This window comes from Sceloporus undulatus, chromosome 4, assembly GCF_019175285.1.
Source record: "Sceloporus undulatus isolate JIND9_A2432 ecotype Alabama chromosome 4, SceUnd_v1.1, whole genome shotgun sequence".
NCBI lineage: Eukaryota > Metazoa > Chordata > Lepidosauria > Squamata > Phrynosomatidae > Sceloporus > Sceloporus undulatus.
In genome coordinates this window covers 176,880,789-176,902,448 of record NC_056525.1, presented here as the reverse complement: position 1 = coordinate 176,902,448, position 21,660 = coordinate 176,880,789, and the positions used below count along the sequence as shown (strand labels likewise).

General features: G+C 41.4%; 1 protein-coding gene across 5 annotated transcripts in view; it reads left to right on the top strand.

The window, feature by feature from the left end:
* KIAA0319 (KIAA0319 ortholog) overlaps positions 1-21,660 on the top strand; it is a 45,345-nt gene that overhangs the window by 9,229 nt on the left and 14,456 nt on the right. For all 5 annotated transcript variants that reach the window (XM_042462576.1, XM_042462575.1, XM_042462578.1 and 2 more), the window contains 10 exons: positions 1,505-1,660; positions 6,148-6,908; positions 8,354-8,531; positions 9,602-9,700; positions 11,137-11,234; positions 13,420-13,507; positions 17,704-17,796; positions 17,897-18,029; positions 20,242-20,470; positions 20,917-21,040. In XM_042462576.1, the coding sequence (XP_042318510.1) occupies positions 1,603-1,660; positions 6,148-6,908; positions 8,354-8,531; positions 9,602-9,700; positions 11,137-11,234; positions 13,420-13,507; positions 17,704-17,796; positions 17,897-18,029; positions 20,242-20,470; positions 20,917-21,040 (1,861 nt within the window). In that variant the 5' untranslated portion in view covers positions 1,505-1,602. The remainder of the gene's footprint in view (positions 1-1,504; positions 1,661-6,147; positions 6,909-8,353; positions 8,532-9,601; positions 9,701-11,136; positions 11,235-13,419; positions 13,508-17,703; positions 17,797-17,896; positions 18,030-20,241; positions 20,471-20,916; positions 21,041-21,660) is intronic.

The following is a 21,660-nucleotide window of genomic DNA, read 5'->3' as shown; positions in this document are numbered from 1 at the left end:
CTCCAAAGAGACCCGAAGCAGCTTTATTTTGGCAGTCTCTAACAGGCCACAGATCCACACATTTAAAAAAAACCCAGTCTGTTTCTTTGCTTGGAAAGAAACTGGATGACAACTGAAGCCTCACTCTACTATATACTGTATCATGTTGAGAAGGCAATAATGTACATTTTGACTTTGTTCCATAGTACAGGGTAGTGGGCAGAATTATTTACTTATTTGTGTTAATAAAAAATCTTGACATGGTTTTTTGAAATCTGGCCTCAACTCAGTGTCATTTTAGAGGGAAATGGGTTCTGCCACTATTTTTATTTCATCATTGTTGATATCTAGGAATGGATTAGTCACTCAATCGGGTATTTTAAGCTATATATTTATACATATGTACATACAGTATAGTGAAATCTATCCAACAAGTCTTTGTTCAGCTCATTATCACAATAAACCAAAATATCATTGTCTGGTATGCAATGATGCATAGAATCGTAGAGTTGGAAGAGACCACAAGAGCCATCCAGTCAACCCCCTGCCATGCAGGAATATACAGTCAAAGCACTCCCAATAGTTCTGTACTCGCTGTATGTGCACATGTTTGTGTGTGTCTGTGTGGGACACAAAGAGAGAGACTATCATATATCTGATTTTTCACACCTGAAGGAGTATTTCCAAGAGGAGCTTTGCCCCTTGATTCTAATGAATGTGTAAAACAGACACCAAGGAATGCAAGACACAGTGAACAATAGATGTTTAAAATTCTTGCTCTGCCTCATAGAGCCTCAGGTAAGGTTGGTGTACCTCAGAAGGCCAGCTGGCCCCTCCAGGTCTCTAAGTGGGGAGACATCTCCACTGAAACAAACTATGATTTTTAGCTGAATTATTCCCCTCTAAATTTGTTATCACATGCCTTCAGGTAATGTTGACTTATGGTGACCCTAAGGTGAACCAATGACAGAGTTTTCTTGGCAAGTTTTGTTGGTGGGAGTTTGCTGTTGCTTTTCTCTGAGGCTGGGACAGTGTGACTTGGCCAAGGCCACCCAGTGCATTTCCATGGCTGAGTGGGAATTCGAACCCTAGTCTACAGAGTCACAGTCAAACACTGAAACCATTGCACCATGCTAACTGTTCCCTTCTAAATTGTGGCTGATAATGAACTTAAGCCAACACAAGTAAGATAACCTTTATGCGAGGAAAACGCTTGTTGTACGAAGCTCTTCAGGTGGCAATCAACAATCCTTATGACATGTTAGTGGTGATGCTGATGAATTGCATACCTATGTCCATATGTGGAATGTTTCCATGGCATTCTTTTGCATAGGACTTCCTTTGCAGCATTGAGAAATGACAGGTACAAGGGAGCCATCTAGTTTGTATTTTAATCGTCATTGTTTCTTTTCATAGCCTGCCACTTCAGACAGGGAGGTAATTGTAGCCTCCTGTCGACCTGCATGCACTGTGACATTCTAATTAATATTCACGGCAGACCTATTTCCCCTCTTTCTGTTACCAGCCCTTCAGGCCCTCAGCAGGACGCTGGACAGTCTCAGAAGAAAATTAAAATAAAGCTGTTGCCAGGAACCAGGACTGACATTACCTGCTCAAGGAAGAATGCCTCTTAGGCACAGAAGACTAGGAGCCCTCTGTTTACTCTTGGGGGCTTTCACAGGTAGGCTCGTGCTCCTGTGTTTGTACTATAACAAACTGTTAAGTTGATTCCAGTAATATGTGAGGGAATAGTGCATAGCAAAGATTTTCCACTGTGTACCAAAACCTTAACCTGCATAAAAGGAAGACATCTGGAATTGGATATTTCTTGATTTAGGGTGCATTTACACCGGCTCCTTAATCCAGGGCCAGTCAGGAGCATTATGCCCTGGATCGGCCCTGGACTGACCACAGTGGTGATCACTCACACTGGGATGAGTCCAGTGTAATTCTACATTGTTGTGCAAATGGGCCAGCTGGGCCAACGCTGCATCAGTACCACTGGCTCATCCCCTGTTTTTGGAGCTGCCGTGGACGTCTGGACATGTGATCAACAAGGAGTCTAGGCACATGTTTCTGTCCTCAGCAGAAACAGAAGCCAGGCACGCTTCTGAGTTTAACCACATCCTTGGACTGCTGCTTTTCCTCCCTCTGTCTTTTCTCATCCACCCAGTCTTTTTGAGGTAAATGCTTCCCTTCCCCCCCTGCAAAAGGCTTGCAGTACTTAAGAGAAGAAGATGTACATATTTATAACAAGAAAGTAACCCACAAAGAGGATGAAATCATATTCATTATTCAGAGAAGCTTATAGCAGAATGTTCTGGCTTAGATGAATTTCTGAGTTTTCATAAGCCCTTTCTTTCAAAGGTTGCCTGAAAGAAGCTTTTGGCAGAATTTGATTTACAAATCTTTAGCACATACATACATAAATATCCCTTAGCTTCAACTTCTCAAACATTTAAAAATCTGTGATTGACAGTTGTATGTACAGTGGGCCGTTGGTATCCACTGGGATTTGGTTCCAGGACTCCCTGTGGATACCAAAATCTGTTGATGCTCAAGTCCCATTAAATACAATGGCATGGTAAAATGGTGTGCCCTTTATGAAATGACAAAATTAAGGTCTGTTTTTTGGAATTTATTTATTTTAAAAATATTTTCAAGCCTTGGATGCTTTGAATTCATAGATCATAAAAAATCCATGGATATGGCAGGCTGACTGTAGTTGAAACTTTTGGCCTATTGCAGAAGTGTAAACCTTTTATCTGCAGAGGGAGTTGCATTCTCTTGGGTAATTCATGATGGACCTTACCACACAGGGCACAGAAGTAGGGTCAGTTCGCATTGGTCGATGTGTATTCGCGTTATATCGCATCGTTCATTCACACCCAGTCTCTCTGAATACGCTTTGCCGATTCGTATTTGTGTCATATCGCATTGTTCTTCCACACCTGGGCGGCCTTCCGAATCGAGGTTTTGCGAATCGGCCAATGCGTATTCAGGCAAAGCGAGGCAAGTGCAGATTGGATTACCACACCGGCCCAATACAATGTGTATTGGCCGATTCGCATCGGCAGCCTTGTGCATGCTCTGTGGGGCTCTGAACGGGGCGCAACATTTTTAACTTCTGGAGTGAAGAATGAGGTCACTGTTTAGCGGGTAATATCACGAGAATTGCTGCCTTTAGCCACTTACGAAAGGGGTATGCACCATCAGTGTGTGTGTGTGTGTGTGTGTGTGTGTGTGTGTGTGTATATATATATATATATGCACACACATAAATACATACATACTTATATATATACATACATACTTATATATATATACACATAGTGGTACAGCCAAAAGTGAGATGCCTTTTTTTATGTGTACACACATATGTGTCTGTATGAGTGTTTATACACACACACACACACACACACACACATATATACACACATATACACATAGTGGTACAGCCAAAATTGTGATGCCTTTTTTATGTGTACACACACATTTGTCTGTATGAGTGTTAATATATAGACATATACATATATATATACACACACAAACACACACATATACAAAAACACACTGTGCCACAGCCAAAAGTGTGATGCCGTATTTATATGTGTACACACACATCTGTCTGCTTGAGTGTTTGTATATATATGTGTGTGTGTATACAGACACACACACACACACACACACACAGATATACACACATATACATATAGTGGTACTGCCAAAAGTGTGAAGCCGTATTTATATGTGTACACACATAGCTGTCTGTGTGTGTGTGTGTGTGTGTGTGTGTGTATACATACATATACATATATATATATATACACACACACACACACATATATATATATATACACACACACACACACAAAAACAAAACTGTGGAGCAACCGAAAGTGTAATGCTGCATGTATATGCTTACACACACATCTTTGTGTGTGTGTGTGTGTGTGTGTATACATACACACACACACACACACACAAACTGTGGAGCAACAGAAAGTGTACTGCTGCATGTATATGCTTACACACACATGCATATACATATACACACATATACATATACATATATACATACATATATACATACATACACACACACACACACACACACAAACTGTGGAGCAGCCGAAAGTGTAATGCTGCATGTATGTGCTTACCCACACATCTTTGTGTGTGTGTGTATATATATATATATACATACATATACATATATACACACATACATTTCCCCCCCCACACACACAAAAGGTTTCTGCTTTATCTCGTTCAGTGGAAAAATTGCTCCCCTGAAAGGGGGAAGGGCCAACGGAAGGAGATGGGGGAAATTCTAGCGCAGTATCATGGGAAATTTGTAACCCGGTGGTCTTCAGGAGAACCAGCGGATTGGATGTACACACCAGCCAAAGCAGCAGAGGTTTCGCACTGGCCATCAATACAGATCCTGTGAATCCACTAATTTTGCGGATTCGCAAAATGGAGGAGCCGGCTGCCTTCAGTTCGGAACCCTGCCGTGAATACGCATTTGCCAAAACGTATTCATGTTATATCGCCTTGGTCAATACATATTCTGAGTTCACAGGTGTGGAACACCAATGCGATATAACGCGAATACGCATCGACCAATGCGAACTGACCCTACTTCTGTGCCCTGTGTGGTAAGGTCCGATGACAGGCATGGCAAGAATGCATTGGTTATGGTGGATGAGGCCATAGGCAAACTTATGTAGCACCAAAACTATTTCTCTCTCAGCCCATTGACCACCTCCCATCTTCCTTCTCTCTCAGATGATTGTTGGGAATTTTTTTTTGAGATAGTACAAGTTCTGTACTGTTCTAAAAGCAGTCATGAAAATGTTTAGAATATCTTTACAGATAAATTTTAAATTTAGAGTAATGAATCAGGCATGTATTTTGATAGAGACACCATTTTTAGAAGACCCCAAAGGAAAATGCAGGTGACATTTTTTTGCCAAAATGGCACCCGGAGAGTGCGGAGCATGTGGACGCTCTGCTCTCCCGAGCCCTAATTTCGGCCCCAGTGTCCTCTTCCAGTTCACATTCTGCAGGCACTTGCTTAGAGGCAAATATCAGGCATTTTACTCTATCAGTTCCTGGGTCAACTGAGATTTTTTTTTTGCATTAGAGAAGTGCCATGTATATTAGTTTCATTGTTATTTTCATTCATTATTATTTTTTGCAAGCCAGATACTCTCTTTTCCCATGCTAAGCAGGCTGCCTTGCTTAGTCAGCTCATTTCACTATGCTACTCTTGAATTCTGTGGTAACATGAAAGAGAGAGAATATTATCATTTTACCTGTTTCTAGGTACAGTGGTATATTACTTTCAGAAACAGAGGGAGTACCATTTCTATTCTTCAGGCTCTCTTAGAATATAAATGTTTGCCGATGTATGTTTTGAGACATGATTTATGGCAGCACTTTTATAATTCTTTTGAACACCCCTCTCCTCCTCCTCCTCACTCTCTCATTTTCTGTCTTTTCTATATTCCCCAGAGTGCATGACACTGTAAGGAAACAATTACACATGCTGTTGCTAGTGATGGGGGGAAAGATATGAATCACTGTTTATCCTAGGGCTGCTTCTGAGCCACAGAAGGTTGTGTGACATACATTGCACAGGGGTGGTTAGAAAGGATTTATATCTGTGAACAAAACATTCCCTGCAAACAGAGTAGTGTTGTTATAAGGAAGTCATTAAACTTGGAATGGAGAGACTGCAACTCATACATGTGGCCCCTGGAGATTTTATGTGCTCTTTAGTCTCCCTCACCACAGACCGTACATTGCCACTCCTGGATGCTTCCAGGAATGGCATGTAGTAAAAACAGCCTCCTAAAAACTCTCCTCTAATGAGGAAGAAAGGCTGAAAATCAGATAAAAGTGAAACTATTCTGGTTCCCATTTCTGGTTATTTGTGGCTGTGCTTTTTTTTTAGAGGCCTACCTACCCTGAACCCTTCATAGTCTCTCCCCCTACAACATTCACAGGGAATGTTGCTGTTTGTTGCTTATTTATTCCAGTGGTATAAACATGTAAATAAAAAATGCTAGGTTTTTTGGGTTTTTTAAAAAAATGAGTTTATGGGGTCTGTGAGTGCAGTGCTGCTGTTCTCTTCTTGATACCTGTGCCTATTATTTTCAGGGTATTTCTGTGAGGAGTGCAGAGAAGGTGCCAAATACTCCGATGCCATCATATCTCCCAATTTAGAAACAGCTAAAATTATGCGGGTCCCCCATGCTGTGTCAATGTCAGACTGCTCAGCAGCTTGTTGTGACCTTTCTGACTGTGACTTGTCCTGGATGTTTGAGCGGCATTGCTACATTGTCAGCTGCCAACACAAAGGGAATTGTGAGCCCAAGAAAATGGAGAAGGTGAAGTCCTATTTGACCTTCGTGCTGAGGCCTCCGCAGAGGTCAGATGCATTGCTGGGTTATGGGCAGATGTCATCAAACATGATCCACTCTCTTGCACTACAGGGTGACCCCTCAGAGGAGATTAGTAATCTGAAGGAACTGTCTTTCCTCACCAAAGAGCACAGTCTTGAGGAAGTACAAGACTACTCAGAGGAATATGGTGAGGTTGAGCAGAACCCCTTTCAGTTGAGCTTCAAGCATGAAGAAAAGGAGGGTGTCGACTATACTGACTGGGGCTTGATGGGGACTACAGAAAATGGCATCAATGGTTCAGGGATCAGTCATGTAGACAAGCATGAAGAACTGGCAGAAAATGAGAAAGAGAAATTACCATTGAAAAACCCAACAAATATAAATGAATCTGAGAGAAATCCTGTCACTGAATATCCTGGAGAGTTGCCAGAGGTTACTTTAGGCCTTATGGAGAAATCGATCAATGAATTACATTTTCAACACTCTAATGAAGCCAACCACACCTGGCAGGAAGAGGTATGCATGATAACATTATTTGTTTGTTTGGAAATCTGTGCAAATTTAAAGCAAATGGTGTGTGTTTGGCCCTCCCTTGTGCTTATATTCAGGTTGGTGAAGGGAACGAACTTCATCATGCTTGTGATCCAACTGGATGTTTTCCTTTTCTCCTCCTAGTGCTTCTCATAATGAGATACACATAGATGTATAGAAGTAAGCATAATGAGTAAGTAGTGTGTTTAAGAAAAGAAAGAGTCCCGTCTATGATTCTATGATTAGATTCAAGGCCCATCTAATGCGGCAAACTTACAGTTTTCCATAGTGCCCAGCCAGCTACAACTGAATCTTTCCAAGCCTGTGAAATCCACAAGCAGGAAATGAAAGTAACAGGCTTGTCAGTGGCAAGTTCCTCTAAAATATGAGGTCCTAAGAATCCATTGTGATGAATATGCCTATCAGTGGCTATCCATCATGAACTGTTTAAGCCCTCTTTTAAGCCTAAAGCAGGAACAAGCAGCATATGGGCCCTCCATATTTTGTACTACAACTCCCATAACCTCTAGCCATAACAATCATGTACCTGGGGATCCTGGAAGTTGTGGTTCCAGCACCATCTTGAGAGCCACATGATACCCATCCCTGTTCGAAGTCAATGCTCAACCCAGAGTTGGGGCAGATGTTTTGATGTTCCAGATGTTGCTGGACTATTATCTCACCTATGGTTCTGAGAATGCTGGATATTATCACCATATACTGGCCAGAATCCTGTTGATGGCATCTGTATACTGTGTGTGTCCTGCACTGAATGGAGTCCAATGGGCTATTTTCTATTCTCTTGAATAGTGTCCAAAGCCACCAGCTCAGACAGTTGCCAAGCCCTATACTGTATGGGGTTGCGGCTACAATGGAGGGAGAGACAGGAGGGACTGGACAGCAGGATCTGCTTCTCAGTTTGGTGAAGAAAGAGGAAGAGATTCTTGTTCCTTTGTGTCTCAGTGAACTACATAGGGACAAGAAGCAATCCTTGCTGTGTGCTCATCTCCCTTCCCTTCCCAGCAGTTTAATGGCCATAGCAGTGTCCTCACAGGGCTTGGTAACAGCTGAGAGTAGAGACATAGAGCTGTATGCTTAGAGCTGTTATGCTCTGCATGTACCATCTTGAATCTCAACTCCTGCATTCATTGTCTGAAGATGGAATTTTTGTAGGATTTGTATATATGGATATTTCTGTATCTCCAGTGGTTTCATCATGCCTGTTGTCATTTTTTATAACAGAGATGGAAACATCTGTTTGCCAAGATACTTTAATATTGAATGCTGGCATTTTATTTTTCATAGCTGTTAATAATGTTATTAAGACTATCACTGAATTTTGCATTTGGATCTCCAATACATTTGTAACTTCATGCATCACAGGGTGAATTATTCACAGTAATCATGTATTTCTGCAATTCATCTTGTAGGTTCTAACACCTTCCCATAATCCTCCTCCTTCAGACATCCTAGGATTTCTCTCCACCACAACAGCACAAACTGAAACAACAAATGTAGATAATCTTGTACAAGATGAAACCACATCATTTCCTACCAGTATCCCTGCCACAGATAAATTACCATATCCCTCAATTACTACCAAAGCAGGTAATTTGAATTCTTTATGGGTGAAATTTTGAGAGAAAATTTGTAATACTTCAAAGATGTCAATTTCTGTTGTCTTTGTATTTCACTTCCGTATCCTATATTCTGAAGTGACACATTAGAGATCTGCCATCTTGTTCTTGTTAGATTCTGCCATAGATCAGACCAGACAAGGTTAGTTTAGATAAACTGCAAGTTTTTAAAGGTCACAAGTGGCTATTAAAGGGGTGTGTGAACACAGGTTGGCAAAACTGTCAGCTAGTAACTGTTATGGATCTCTTGGTAATAAAGGTGAAGGCAGTCCCTTGACATGAATGTCTAGTTGTAACGAACTGTAGGGGGCTGTGCTCATCTCTGTTACTAGGCCAAAGAGCCAGCATTGTCTGAGGACTGCTCTGGTGGTCATGTGGCCAGCATGACTGCACTGAATGCTGTTACCTTCCCACCAAAATAACACCTATTTATCAACTTGCATTTGCATGCTTTCAAACTGCTAGTTTGGCAGAAGCTGGGACTAGTGACAGGAGCTCACTTCAGCATGCAGCACTTGGGCCTTGAACTGCCAGCCTTCTGATGTTCCGATCATAAGAATTGGCATCTTAACCACTAAGCCACTGCATGGTAATAATAGCTTAAAATAGTGCTTGGTAATAATAGCTTTAAAATAGTGAAGGTGCCCAGGTGTTGTACTCAAATTGGGCAGTGTTCAGTCATAGACTTCCTGGCCCAAGAGAAGAATACATACATGAGGTATGATCACATGCCTACAGATGGAAAATTCCACAATATTGTAGAGTAATGTAGACAACTATGAGCTCAAAGAAAACCTGGACCCTGCATTTCAGTTGTTAATTTTGCATTGGCAGTTTTCAAGGGAAAATCTGTTAAGTCTTGATGAGAAAATATCACTCCCTGATCATGATGATGATGATGATCATCATCATCATTATTCATAGATAAAAGATGATTGCAAGTATGCCTATGGATGCTAGCCATCAGACTTAATGAATAAACGTTGTATTTCAGTTTTCTAAATTACCTCCCCCCCTTCTCTTTCTTCTTTATCTGTGCAGTAAAAGAACTCCTGGTGTCAGCTGGAGATAATCTACAAATCACTTTACCCAAAAGTGAAGTTGAATTGCATGCATCAGTAGTTAGACCATCCCTTTCAGGTGAGTTCTTCATGTAGTGTAATGGTGGTGGTGGTGGTGGTGGGATGACATGTGTCTAGTCCTCATTTAAGTGGATGTATGTTTTGAAAAGATCTGTAAGATGAGTCTGCCAAAATCAGATTCTAGCTTGTGAATTATGATTTGCACAACTGTGTTTCGGTATTTGCAATTTGGATAAAATTGGAACCTGCAGTTTGTTAGGTGCAGAGTAAGTAAGCATAAAGTTTAAGAAAGGGTTCTTCCTCCTCCTCCTGAACTGGAACTCCAAGTGACTTTCAAACAGTAAAAATTATATAGATAAAAACCACATATATGCAAAAACATACAAAACATAAACAATTAATGACCAAAGCTTGGTTGACAAAGCTTTGATTTCTAGTTTCATCTGAGCTGGGCCTGTGCATTTCTGTAATATTTTAAATTAGGGAGGTATTAAATCTGTGAAGCTGAGAAATTTATGCAGTAAAGGAAAATCTGCATAACTGCTGTCAGGTGGCATAGCTTCTGTTGAATACCAGTTGTGAGTATGAAATGGACTTTTCCCTTTACAAGACAAATATGAATAGCTTTGTGTATGTAGTTGCAAGGAGAGAATGATAATTGGGAAGGTTCAGAAGGAAGAAATGGGGAAAATAAGGATAAACAGTTTAAACAATTTAAAAGCACTGGGCATATAACGAAACTTCTCATCATGCACCTATGATACAGTAAAACCATTTGTATAGTACACATGGATGCCAGCTGGTATAGAAGGTCTTTTTAGTCATCAACGCGCTTGTAGAAAGTGTGGGATGAGTCCTTCCTGAATCTTGACACATCTAGTTCAGATAATAATATAGCTTCACATGATGCTGGAGTTTTATGTCCTTGTCTCCACTACCACACAGATGATGTCATGTAGTGCCTACTTGTGTGCAGGCTCTATGCATGCAATTTCTATAGCCCTCTTTAGGTGTTACCCAATGTGCTGGCATGGGAAGCTGCTAGCCATAGCCACTCCATTCTCACTCTCTTCACATGGAAAGCAACACCTTCCCTTCAGGATTCTCACTTCCTACATGAAGAAAGTGATGATGGAGGATGCAGGGCTAGATGTGTTGATTCAATGCAGGTAAGTAGCACCTGAATAAGGGTTATCTTTCCAGGGGGAGGAAAGAGTAGTTGCATGAACAGATATCCATATAAAATGCTCATCCCAAACCTGAGACATGCAACTCTCCTGATGTTGAACTTTGGCCATGCTGTCAAGGGCTGCATGGAACTAATGGTGAGTAATCGTGGGAACTACAGGTACCCTCTGTTGCTTTGCCTTAAGATAGTGGAAATTAGAGCCCTGCTTTTCCTGTGACCCATGAAAGCCAGGTGAAATGAGGCCCATGTCTCTCTTATTCTAAAGAACTAAAATAACCAACTGATGTGCTGTCCCCCCCCTTCAGAAACAGCTTATAATTATGAGTGGAGCTTGATCACTCACCCTGAGGACTATGATGGTGAAATGGAAGGCAGGCAGACACCGATCCTGAAACTTTCAAAAGTAAGTGTTACTCATATTCACTGTGGGGTATTCTGAAGTGTACATATTTAGCTGCTGTTAATAAAATACCCCAAATGTTTTTAAAACAAAACTTCAATTCCAAAACCCCCCTTGGGATTCTTAGCTGGGCAGTTCTGGGTGTTGTAGTCCAAAAGGTAACTGGCCTATTACATGAATAAAATATCCAGTGTGTTCTATTTGCCACTTGCACAAATAACTGGAGGAAAGGCTGTGGTGTTAAGAATGAGGCTAAATGTATAGCCTGGTTCTCCTTCAATATGGTAATGCCCTATAACTTACATGGGAGCAATCTTTTATGAGTTCTGGAATCAACAGGTGTATCTCCCCCCAGGATAGCAATAGCAGGTACATTTCTATATTGCTTATCAGTGCACTTAAGTACCCCTTAAACGGCTTACAATGTGTAAGCCAATTGCCCCCAACAAGCTGGGTACTCATTTTAGAGACCGCAGAAGGATGCAGGCCTGAGCCCCTGGTTGGTATTAAACTCACAACCTTGTGGTTTGTGAGTGAGTGGCTGTAGTACAGACATTTAACCACTGCACCACCAGGGATAAGATGGTGTCTGTTGCATGATGGCTGGAAACAAGCCAGGCTCCCAGAAAATACTTGCTCTGGTCTCTGTTATTAGTCGGCATCAGTGCTGAGTTGAAGCCAGTCTAACATGTTTCTGAGGACTGCTTCACATGCTACACCTTTAGCAATAGATAGATAGATTATTCTGCTTGCATAGGGGGTTCTCACATATAGAAGGAGCAGAACCATATCATTGGTTTTCATATCCACATTTTAAAAGTGGACACTTGAAGAAAAATTTCAACAGATTAACAGTTCCTGCTCCACATGACTGGGACACTCACACAATTAGGGATCCTTATTACTTGGAACCCACCATACAGGACCAGTTGCTCATATGCAAGGGGTTTCTGTCTTCAGATGTCTGCATTTAATGCATGGATGTGAGAAGTCAGAACTATCTAGGCTGTGTGATACTTAGGACACAGGCCTGCCTTCTCCATGTAAAAGTACTGTAGTAAATTATCACATGAAGGATACAGCAAAATGTGGTGAATTATCACATGTGAAACGTGGTGAATCATCACATGAAGGATATGGCAAAATTAAAATTAGCCTTGCAATTAGGCAGTATAAGGCAGCTGCATTTGCCAGTAAAACTTAGGTGTCATGAACTGGCAGCAAGTTGTTATTTAATTTGTTTTTACTATATTTTTACTGACAAAGATGGAGCATAGAGAATGTGTGGGATTTTCTGCATCAGATACCAACACTGCTTGGCTTTGAGTATTATGAAGCTTGAATTGTGTGTGTGTTATCATTTGTTGAGCTGTGGCAGGCAGCAAAATGTCTATGGCTGGCTTAGATATGTTACAGGGGTACCTCGGGTTACGAAATTAATTCGTTCCGCCGCCGCTTTCGTAACCCGAAAAGCCTTCGCAAGCCGAAAACCCATGGGCGCTAATGGGGAAAAGCCGCTATTTCGTGTGAAATAGCGCCGAAAAGCACCAAAATTTTCTTCGTAACCCGAAATAACCTTCGTAACCCGGAACAGTTATTTCCTATGGGATTTTTTCGTATCCCGGAAATTTCGTAACGTGGGTATTTCGTATCCCGGGGTACCACTGTATCTGTTTAAATCAGCTACTAAGGTCAGGTAACGCATGAAGATGATCCTTAATAGAAAGAACACAATTGCTTTTGCAGCAGTTTTTAAAACCAAGTGTACACTTCAGGCATATGTCATAACTGCCAGCTGGTAAACACTAAAGATCCTTTAACCAGATGTATGAGGTGATCTCACGGGCAGCTCAGAATGGTGATGGTCCATCCATTCAGATATTCAGTTGCCGTCTTGGAAAGACACTCATGCATGCTTAAAGCTTTCTAGATATATTATGCCCATCTCATTACACCCCCCCTCTTTTTTATGGCAGGCATACCTGTAGTCTTCAGAACCGCTTTTTTCTTTGAATTATTCCAAGTGATGGCTCAGATGTGAAAACATCCAGATGCATTTAACTCTGGGTTTCATAGGAACAGTAACACTTTTCTTGCTGTTATTCACATTTTGTTTTAGTGAAGTGTTATATATAATTGTTTTGTTTTGTTTAAAAAACCCAAACAAATCCAACTCTTTCTGTTCCAGCTGTCAGTAGGTTCCTATCTCTTCCAAGTGACTGTTACTGCTAAAAATGCATTTGGAGAAGGATTTGTAAATGTCACTGTCCAACCAGGTAAATCAATTTTTCAGTCAATTAAACCAATCTCCTAGTCTTCAGCAGACCAGTTCAGTGTGTGATGCTTCATGAATTGCCATACCATCTGATTCAAATTCTTCTCCCATTTTTCATTAGAGAGGAGCTGCTAACAGACTCTGGAAAGTTAATTTTAAACACTAATCCATTATGTAACTTGTTGAAAGTCTCTTCCAGCAGTTCATTGCCATTAAACTCCTTCCCTTCCTGTTGGTACTTGCTTGTTATATGATTTTATGTTGGAAAAATGTTTTAGAACTGATAAGAGAATGGCATTAAACGTGCGTAATTTACCCAAAAGACACCTAAAAACACCAACAAAACTGTGTAAAAATAAGTTTTAAAAGCAGCTACAAAAGAGCACTCATCCCTGCTGCATTACTTTTGAAGTATACATTTTTACCCTTATTACAACAACAAGTAGTTACAGACATGGACCCTGTAACTGAAGGGCAAGGGTGTCTTGAGCCTTCCATGACCCTGGGGTGGGGCTGAGCCACCCCTGAAATGATCAGGCCCCAAGGATTAGATTTACGATGACTCTTGCATAGTTCAGTCCCCTGAGGAATGATCAGGCCAAACTACTTTAGTTTATACCTATTTTTGTGTTCACTTAATAGTTTCTTATCTATTTTCCCATTTCCCTGATACATTATGTTTTAAACAATTTTATATTTAATTTATTATTTTTTTTAATTGTCTTCATGCTGGTACATTGTTAACTGCTTTGGTTGCTGGTGGAATTATTATCCTTTATGGCAATTATTCAATGTATTCTGTGCTTTTACTTTTTTTTTTAAAAAAAAAACCTTACATGTAAGTACATAAAATTCATAATGGCCTGCCCACCAAAACTGAGCCTCCCCCACTTAAAAATAGTTACATGGTCCCTGTTACAGATAAATACATTGGCTGTAACTCCTTGCTTCCAAGCTATAGCTTGTAGATACAGTACTGTAATTTGCCACTCCTTCTCACCTGTGTTGGGCAGGGGGCACTTATTCTCAAGTGGGATGCTAAAGTTGTAAATTCCACCTGCTTCATTTGTCCCACTGTCACCTTTACTTTGCTATGTATTCTGAATCCTTGGTGTTACAATATTATTGGTATGTTTCATTATATATGATATATCCTTGTAAATCATGTGTTGTTTTCAATAGATGAAGCTGCTGGGAGAGATCATCCGGAGACATAGAGCATGGTGCTATCAGTACGCTGATGACACCCAGATCTATCTTTCCATGTCTCTGACTGATTCAGTGACTAAGTATGGCACCTCTCCTCTATAATAATAATAATAATAATAATAATAATAATAATAATAATAATTTATTTATATCCCGCCCCTCTGAGAACAATCGGGGCAGCTAACAAAGTTAAAAATACAAGACATATAAAATCCTTGGTACCCTCCCCTCCTTAAAAAAGTATTAAATTCAATGCAATATTTAAAAAACAAAACAAAAAACAACAAACAAACAAACATACAAGTTAAAAACTGACCAAAAGTCCTCTAGACTTCTGTCTGGAGTCAGTAATGGGCTGGATGAGGGAAAACAAACTCAAATTGAATCCAGAGAAAACAGAGGTACTCATGATAGGTACCCCAGATCCAGACAGAGGAATTTGTCATCCGGTCCTGGATGGGGTCACACTTCCTCTAAAGGACAAAGTTCGCAGTTTGGGAGTACTCCTGGATTCATCCTTACAGCTATCATCCCAAGTGTGCTTGGTACCAGCTTCGGCTGATACGCCAGCTGCGTCCCTGTCTGGACTGAAAGGACCTTGAAACAGTAGTACATGCACTGGTTACCTCACACTTGGATTTCTGTAATGCGCTCTACATGGGGCTACCTTTGTACCAGGTTCAGAAGCTTCAATTAGTTCAAAATGCTGCAGCCAGATTAGTCACTGGGACCCCAAGAGCAGACCATATAACCCCAGTATTAAAAGCTCTTCACTGGCTGCCCATTAGCTTCTGGGCTCAATACAAAGTGTTGGTTGTTACCTATAAAGCCCTATATGGCTTGGGCCCGAGTTACTTGAGGTTACGCCTCTCCCTACGTAATCCGCCCCGCACGCTCAGAACAACAGGCAAATATTTACTGGAACATCCTAGGGCGAGATTGTCTGTAACTCACCAATGAGCATTTACATCTATCGCTCCAGCATATTGGAATAAACTCCCTGAAGAGATCCGTCTCAGTCCTTCCTTAGATGTGTTTAAGAAAGCGTTGAAAACTTATTTGTTCCACTTGGCATACCCCCCTGATCCTTCATAGAAAAAATAAAATAAAAATTATCCTCCTATCCTTTGATCCTCCAATGCGAAGTGTATTTAAGATGTTAATTTGTGATTGTGTGATTTTAAAATGTTTTTATAGGATGTTTTAAAGTAATGTTATTTTCTCCTGTTCGCATTTTATATTGTAATATGATGTGTGGTACATCTGTACTGGAACTTGTAAACCACTTTGATCTCCCAGGAAAAGCAGTATAGAAATAAAGATTTTATTATTTATTATGTATTATTATTGTGTAGATAATTGGTAAACATAATACTACTACTAATAATAATGGCAGAACAATTAGTTGCCCAGTATGCCTTGTTTTAACATATTAACAAACCAGAGGTTAACTTTTACATTTTCTTCCACCTCTCCCACTTCAGTGAGTTATCTAATTCTGAGTCTACTAGAAATGCATTTGCTGCAATAATTTAAATAAATAATAAATAAATAAAATCTTTATTTCTATCCCGTCCTTCCAAGAAGATCAGGGCGGCTTACAACAGTGCAACAAGTGCACACAAATACAAAGTTAAAAACACATAAACATCAAATACAAAGTAAAAACAACAATAAAAGCCCCATAGCCCGTCCTCATGGCCACGGAAGAGGAGGGGAGGCCCACAGGATCTTAATCGGGGAATGCCTGCTTAAATAGGAAGGTCTTGAGATCCTTCCTAAATTGGGCCAGGGTAGTAGATGAGCGGAGCTCGGTGGGCAGCGTGTTCCAAAGGGCTGGGGCAGCTGTAGAAAAGGCCCTTCTAGAAGTAGAAGCTAACCTAGCCCCAGGCACCTTCAGCAATTGCTGCCCAGATGTTCTGAGGGTGCGAGGCGGATTGTATGGGGAGAGGTGGTCCTTTAGGTATCCTGGGCCCAAGCCATTTAGGGCTTTGTAGGTAATAACCAACGCCTTATATTGAGCTCGGAAGTGGATGGGCAGCCAGTGAAGGTCTTTAAGTACAGGTGTTATGTGGCTGGTCCTGGATACGCCAGTAACCAGCCGGGCTGCCATATTCTGTACCATTTGGAGCTTCCGAGTTTGGTATAAGGGTTGCCCCATGTAGAGTACATTGCAGAAGTCCAGTCTCGAAGTTACCAGAGCGTGTACCACAGTTTCTAGGTCCCTCCGGTCCAGGTATGGGCGCAGCTGGCGAATCAGCCGGAGCTGATAACAAGTGCTCTTGACCGTCGCATTCACCTGAGCAGTCAGATGAAGCGACGAATCAAGAAGCACCCCCAAACTGCGCACGGAGTCCTTCACAGGGAGCGTGACCCCGTTCAGGACAGGTGGAACCACCGCCATTCCCGGACCGGGGGAACCTATCACTAGTACCTCCGTTTTCTCTGGATTCAGTTTGAGTCGGTTTTTCCTCATCCAGCCCATTACTGACTCCAGACAGGCCACGAGAGGAGAGACGCCATCCCCAGTCACTGCATCAGTCGGAGACATAGAGAAAATAATTTGGGTGTCATCAGCGTACTGATAACCCCGCGCCCCATGTCTCCGGATGATTTCTCCCAGCGGTTTCATGTAAATGTTAAATAGCATGGGAGACAGAATGGCTCCTTGAGGGACCCCAGTTTTAAGGGCCCGCTCGCTGGAGCACACGTCTCCCAGCTGCACCATCTGGGACCTCCCAGAGAGGTAGGACCGGAACCACTGGAGCGCAGTGCCCCCGATTCCCACCTCAGCCAGGTGGGATCTATTTATCTATTTGATATCTAGTTGAAACACTCAAAATCTTTGTTCAGGGTTATTGCTTGTATTAAGGATTTAATCTTGTTCAGTGGCTAGAGAATGGTTTCTGGTTGTGCAATAAACGCTTCAATTGGATGGGATGGATTTATTTGATTTAAGGTGGTGTTCTGTTTTTCCACTTTATACAGCAACCAGAATAAATCAGCCACCTGTTGCTGTTGTGTCTCCCAAAGCACAGGAGATTTCCTTCCCGACCACTTCCACTTTCATTGATGGGACTCGTAAGTAACAGGTGGCAAATGTTGCCATGCAGTCTAAATAGAATTGCTTCAGTAGTATTAATTTATTCATTTATTATTCTGGTATTTTCTTTTAATACAGAAAGTACAGATGATGCCAAAATAGTGAGTTACCACTGGCAGGAAATTGAGGGTCCCCAAAGAGAAAGGAAGGCATCAGCTGATACACCTGTTTTACACTTGTCTAACCTTGTTCCTGGCAACTATACATTCAGGTAGTAGATGACTATATTCCTTTCTGCATGTGGCTCAACAATCTACAATGTAATCCAGGGATGGTCATGTTCTGTAATTCCAGGAGCAACTGGAAATACATATTGGCTGGGTTGGAAATGCTAAACCAGGTTGTGGTTTGTCGAATTCTGGATTGTGGTTCAATCTTGACCGTCTGCAACCAAAGTGTGGTTTGTTAACCAGCCAGGAATGAAAATGAGAAGCTGTGCTTTGTTGTTGGTTTATGAATTCTGGCATGTTTGCTCTTGAACTCAAAAGACTGATTTCTCCCTGGCTTTTTTATCCAGCCCTGAAACAGGAACTGGCAAAAAGGACAGGAGAGAAACAGATTGGGAATGGGAAAAACAAACTCTGGTTTATTAGCTTGGGAGAGAGTTCACAGCTTCAGCAATAAACAGTGGTTAACATCAACCATAGCTTAGCATGACATGTGAACATGGTCAATACATTGGTTCCAGATGGCTATTCCATAACCATAAGGTTTTTTTTCTCCTTTTTCAGAACACATCAAGATCCAGTGAAGGCTCTCAACCAGAGGAAGAAGGCAGAGAAACAATCTTTACTGATTGTCTCTTTCTTCCAGCTTCCTGTGTCACAATTCATGCTAGTCTAGAGCATTTGTTTGCACTCCAGAGCAGCTTTTTAGGCAGTCCAGGGGGTTTCAGTGAGAAAGAAGAATTGCACAGATCACCTCCTGGGTTCCTTCTTCCAGTATAAACACAACTCCAGTCAGGGGCACTGTGGACTTAATATTCTGATCAGTGACATGGATGGATCCCATCCTTGTATCCCATTTGGGAGAAAGCCGGGCTATGAATCCAATTGACAGACAAACAAACAAATGTGAACCGCTTCAGATGGTGATGGATTGCAACTCTTGGCTGTATTGCCTAGGGCTGTATTGCCTAGGGCTAATAGGAATTGCAAGTGAGAAGCACCTTCAGATTCACACTTTTCCTGGCCCTGGTCCAACAGGGCACAAGCCGTGGGGTGCTATCAAGTTAGGGCACATGGCATGTAGTTCATGGTCCACATGTGATCCACATGCCTATTTTTGCAATACCCCTTTTCAGTTCCACCACGATTCAGAGGCATTGCAATATAAGATAAAGCATTTGTGTTTTTTCTGGTGCATCAAGAAGAACTCAATGCCTGGCAGGGCAATTGTCCTTTAGAACAAGATGAGGGGATTTTCATATACCTTGTTTTAATTCAGAGGTGGCCAAGCTGTGGGAGGTCATGTTTCTAGCTGTGTGATCCTCTGTAGGTTGCATCAACCTCTCTGCATGAATCAGAAAGTGATTAGAGGTTACCTCTGGGTTGTTAATTGAAAGAACAACAGCAACAACAGTTCCAGTTTGGGACAGACACAGACATCCATGTGGGTTTTACCGTAGAATAAGATGTGGGGGGAGAGTCACTGCTCTTGGAGGCTTTGGGAAACAGCAATTATTATTTTTGAATGGGAAAAAAATATTTTAGAAGATAGGGGGTGTTGGCCACAAAGACAGGCTTGGGAGGTCATGTGGAGCCTGCACACTTCATGATTCCCACTTCTCCTATTTTAATGGGAGTGGAGACAGTATCTTTTTCTATACCAAAATGCTTTCTGCACTTTTGCTGTTAAAATTCAGTAGCATCCAGTGGTAGTAGAATGAAAAGTGACCTGCAGTGGGTTCCAGCATATGGGGTGGCAGGGAAGAACTGGTTTTGAGAACAGCCAAAATTGTTTAGTCCTAATTAGGTTATCAGTGCAGTTGGAGAGCTAAGGAATAAATATGTTTCCTGAAGTGCCCTCCCTGCCCCCCAGGGTCTGAGATCATGTCTGTTTCACAGAATATGCATTATGGATTGTGTTTCCTTTGTGAACAAATTGTTATGTTGCATATTTTGATTCATATTGTTTTCGAGGGAAAGAGTTTTTGTAGGAAGGCTAGATGTTGTGTAGTTACCCATTTGTTGTCAAAACTAAAATGAATAGCAGAGTCCTGTGCATTTGTGCTTCTAAAGGAATTCACACTGAGTTCAATGAGATTTACTCCCAGGAATACTGAGCATAGGATTACAATCCTGCATGTATATTACTTCCCTGCTGTGTGATTAATTATTAGGAATCCAGTACAGGTGAGTGATAGTTAACATGTGCTCAAGTGTATGATTTGCCTATACAGTATACTTTTCTTCTTCTTTTAGGCTAATGGTAGTTGACTCCGATGGAGCAGCTAACTCCACTTTAGGCTTTTTGAGAGTCAACAAACAAGTGGATTTTCCTCCTGTTGCCAATGCAGGACCAAATCAGGAAATCAGCTTGCCTCAAAACACCATCACACTGAATGGAAGCCAGAGCAAAGATGATCATGAGATTGTTGGCTACGAGTGGTCTCTGAGTCCCAAAAGCAAAGGCAAACTGGTCACAATGGAGGTAAATGGAGAACATCAAGTCATCTTTTCCTGTACTTGCCTATTTGGTGCTTGTTCAAAATGTGCTGGAATTAGAAGCAGTGTGCAAGAAACAATGAGCATTATCCTGAAATACTTATGACAGATTTTGCTTCCACATACACATTTCATGACAAGCAATACAACTTTTCATGATGTTTGCATGCAACTCCTGTGTCATCATTTATTGATATGATTTAAAAATCAGGAACGGTGAACCTCAGATACTGATGAACTGCAGTTACTCTCAGCCCCTGCCAACACTGACTCATGGTCAGGGATTATGTGGTCTGTAATCTGACAGCACTGGGAGGGCCACAGGTTTCCCATCCATGATTTCAATGGGGAATATATTTGCAAATGAAGAAATGTTTTGTACTGCTAATATATTTCCTCACTTTATCTTTCCTTTCCAATCCCATTATACAGGGGGTGAGGAGTCCATATCTCCAGTTATCTTCAATGGAAGAGGGAGACTATACATTCCAGTTGACTGTCACTGATTCAGCTGAGCAGCAATCCACAGCTGAAGTCACAGTAGTTGTCCAGGCTGGTAGGTAGATTTCTCATATGGGTGATGTTGCTGAGCATTTTTCAGGTGATGCTGTCTTGACCATGTGTGCACGTAAACATACAAATCTAATATGTTCTTTACATGTTAATCAAAGGTTACTATATAACTTTTGGTGGTTTGAGTGCTTGACTTTGACTCTAGAGACCAGGGCTTGAATCCTTGCTAGGCCATGGAAATCTACTGGGTGATTTGGGGCAAGTTTCACTCTCTCAGTTACAGAGGAAGCCAATGGCACACCTCTTCTGAACAAATCTTGCAAGGAAACTCCATGATAGGTTTGCCATGAGGCTGCCATAAGTCAGAAACAACTTGCAGGCACACAACAACAACAATATGCTAACAAATCTGCATAGCTTAACAAATCTAATATGTCTGTCATCTTAGACATACTTGGTTTGGGAATAGCTCCCAGGTCCAGCCCTCCTATTAAGCAGAGTGAGATACCTACTGCTGCTGGTGGAACATTCTTACTAGAGTTCCATTCCAGAAACCATTCTGGCTGCTCTCTCACTGTTAGTGGTCAGTTTTGCTTGCCAGAGCTAAACAAGCCCCAAAAGCTTTCTTGCTCTGAGAGGTTTCCAGAAAGTGGGGCAGAAATA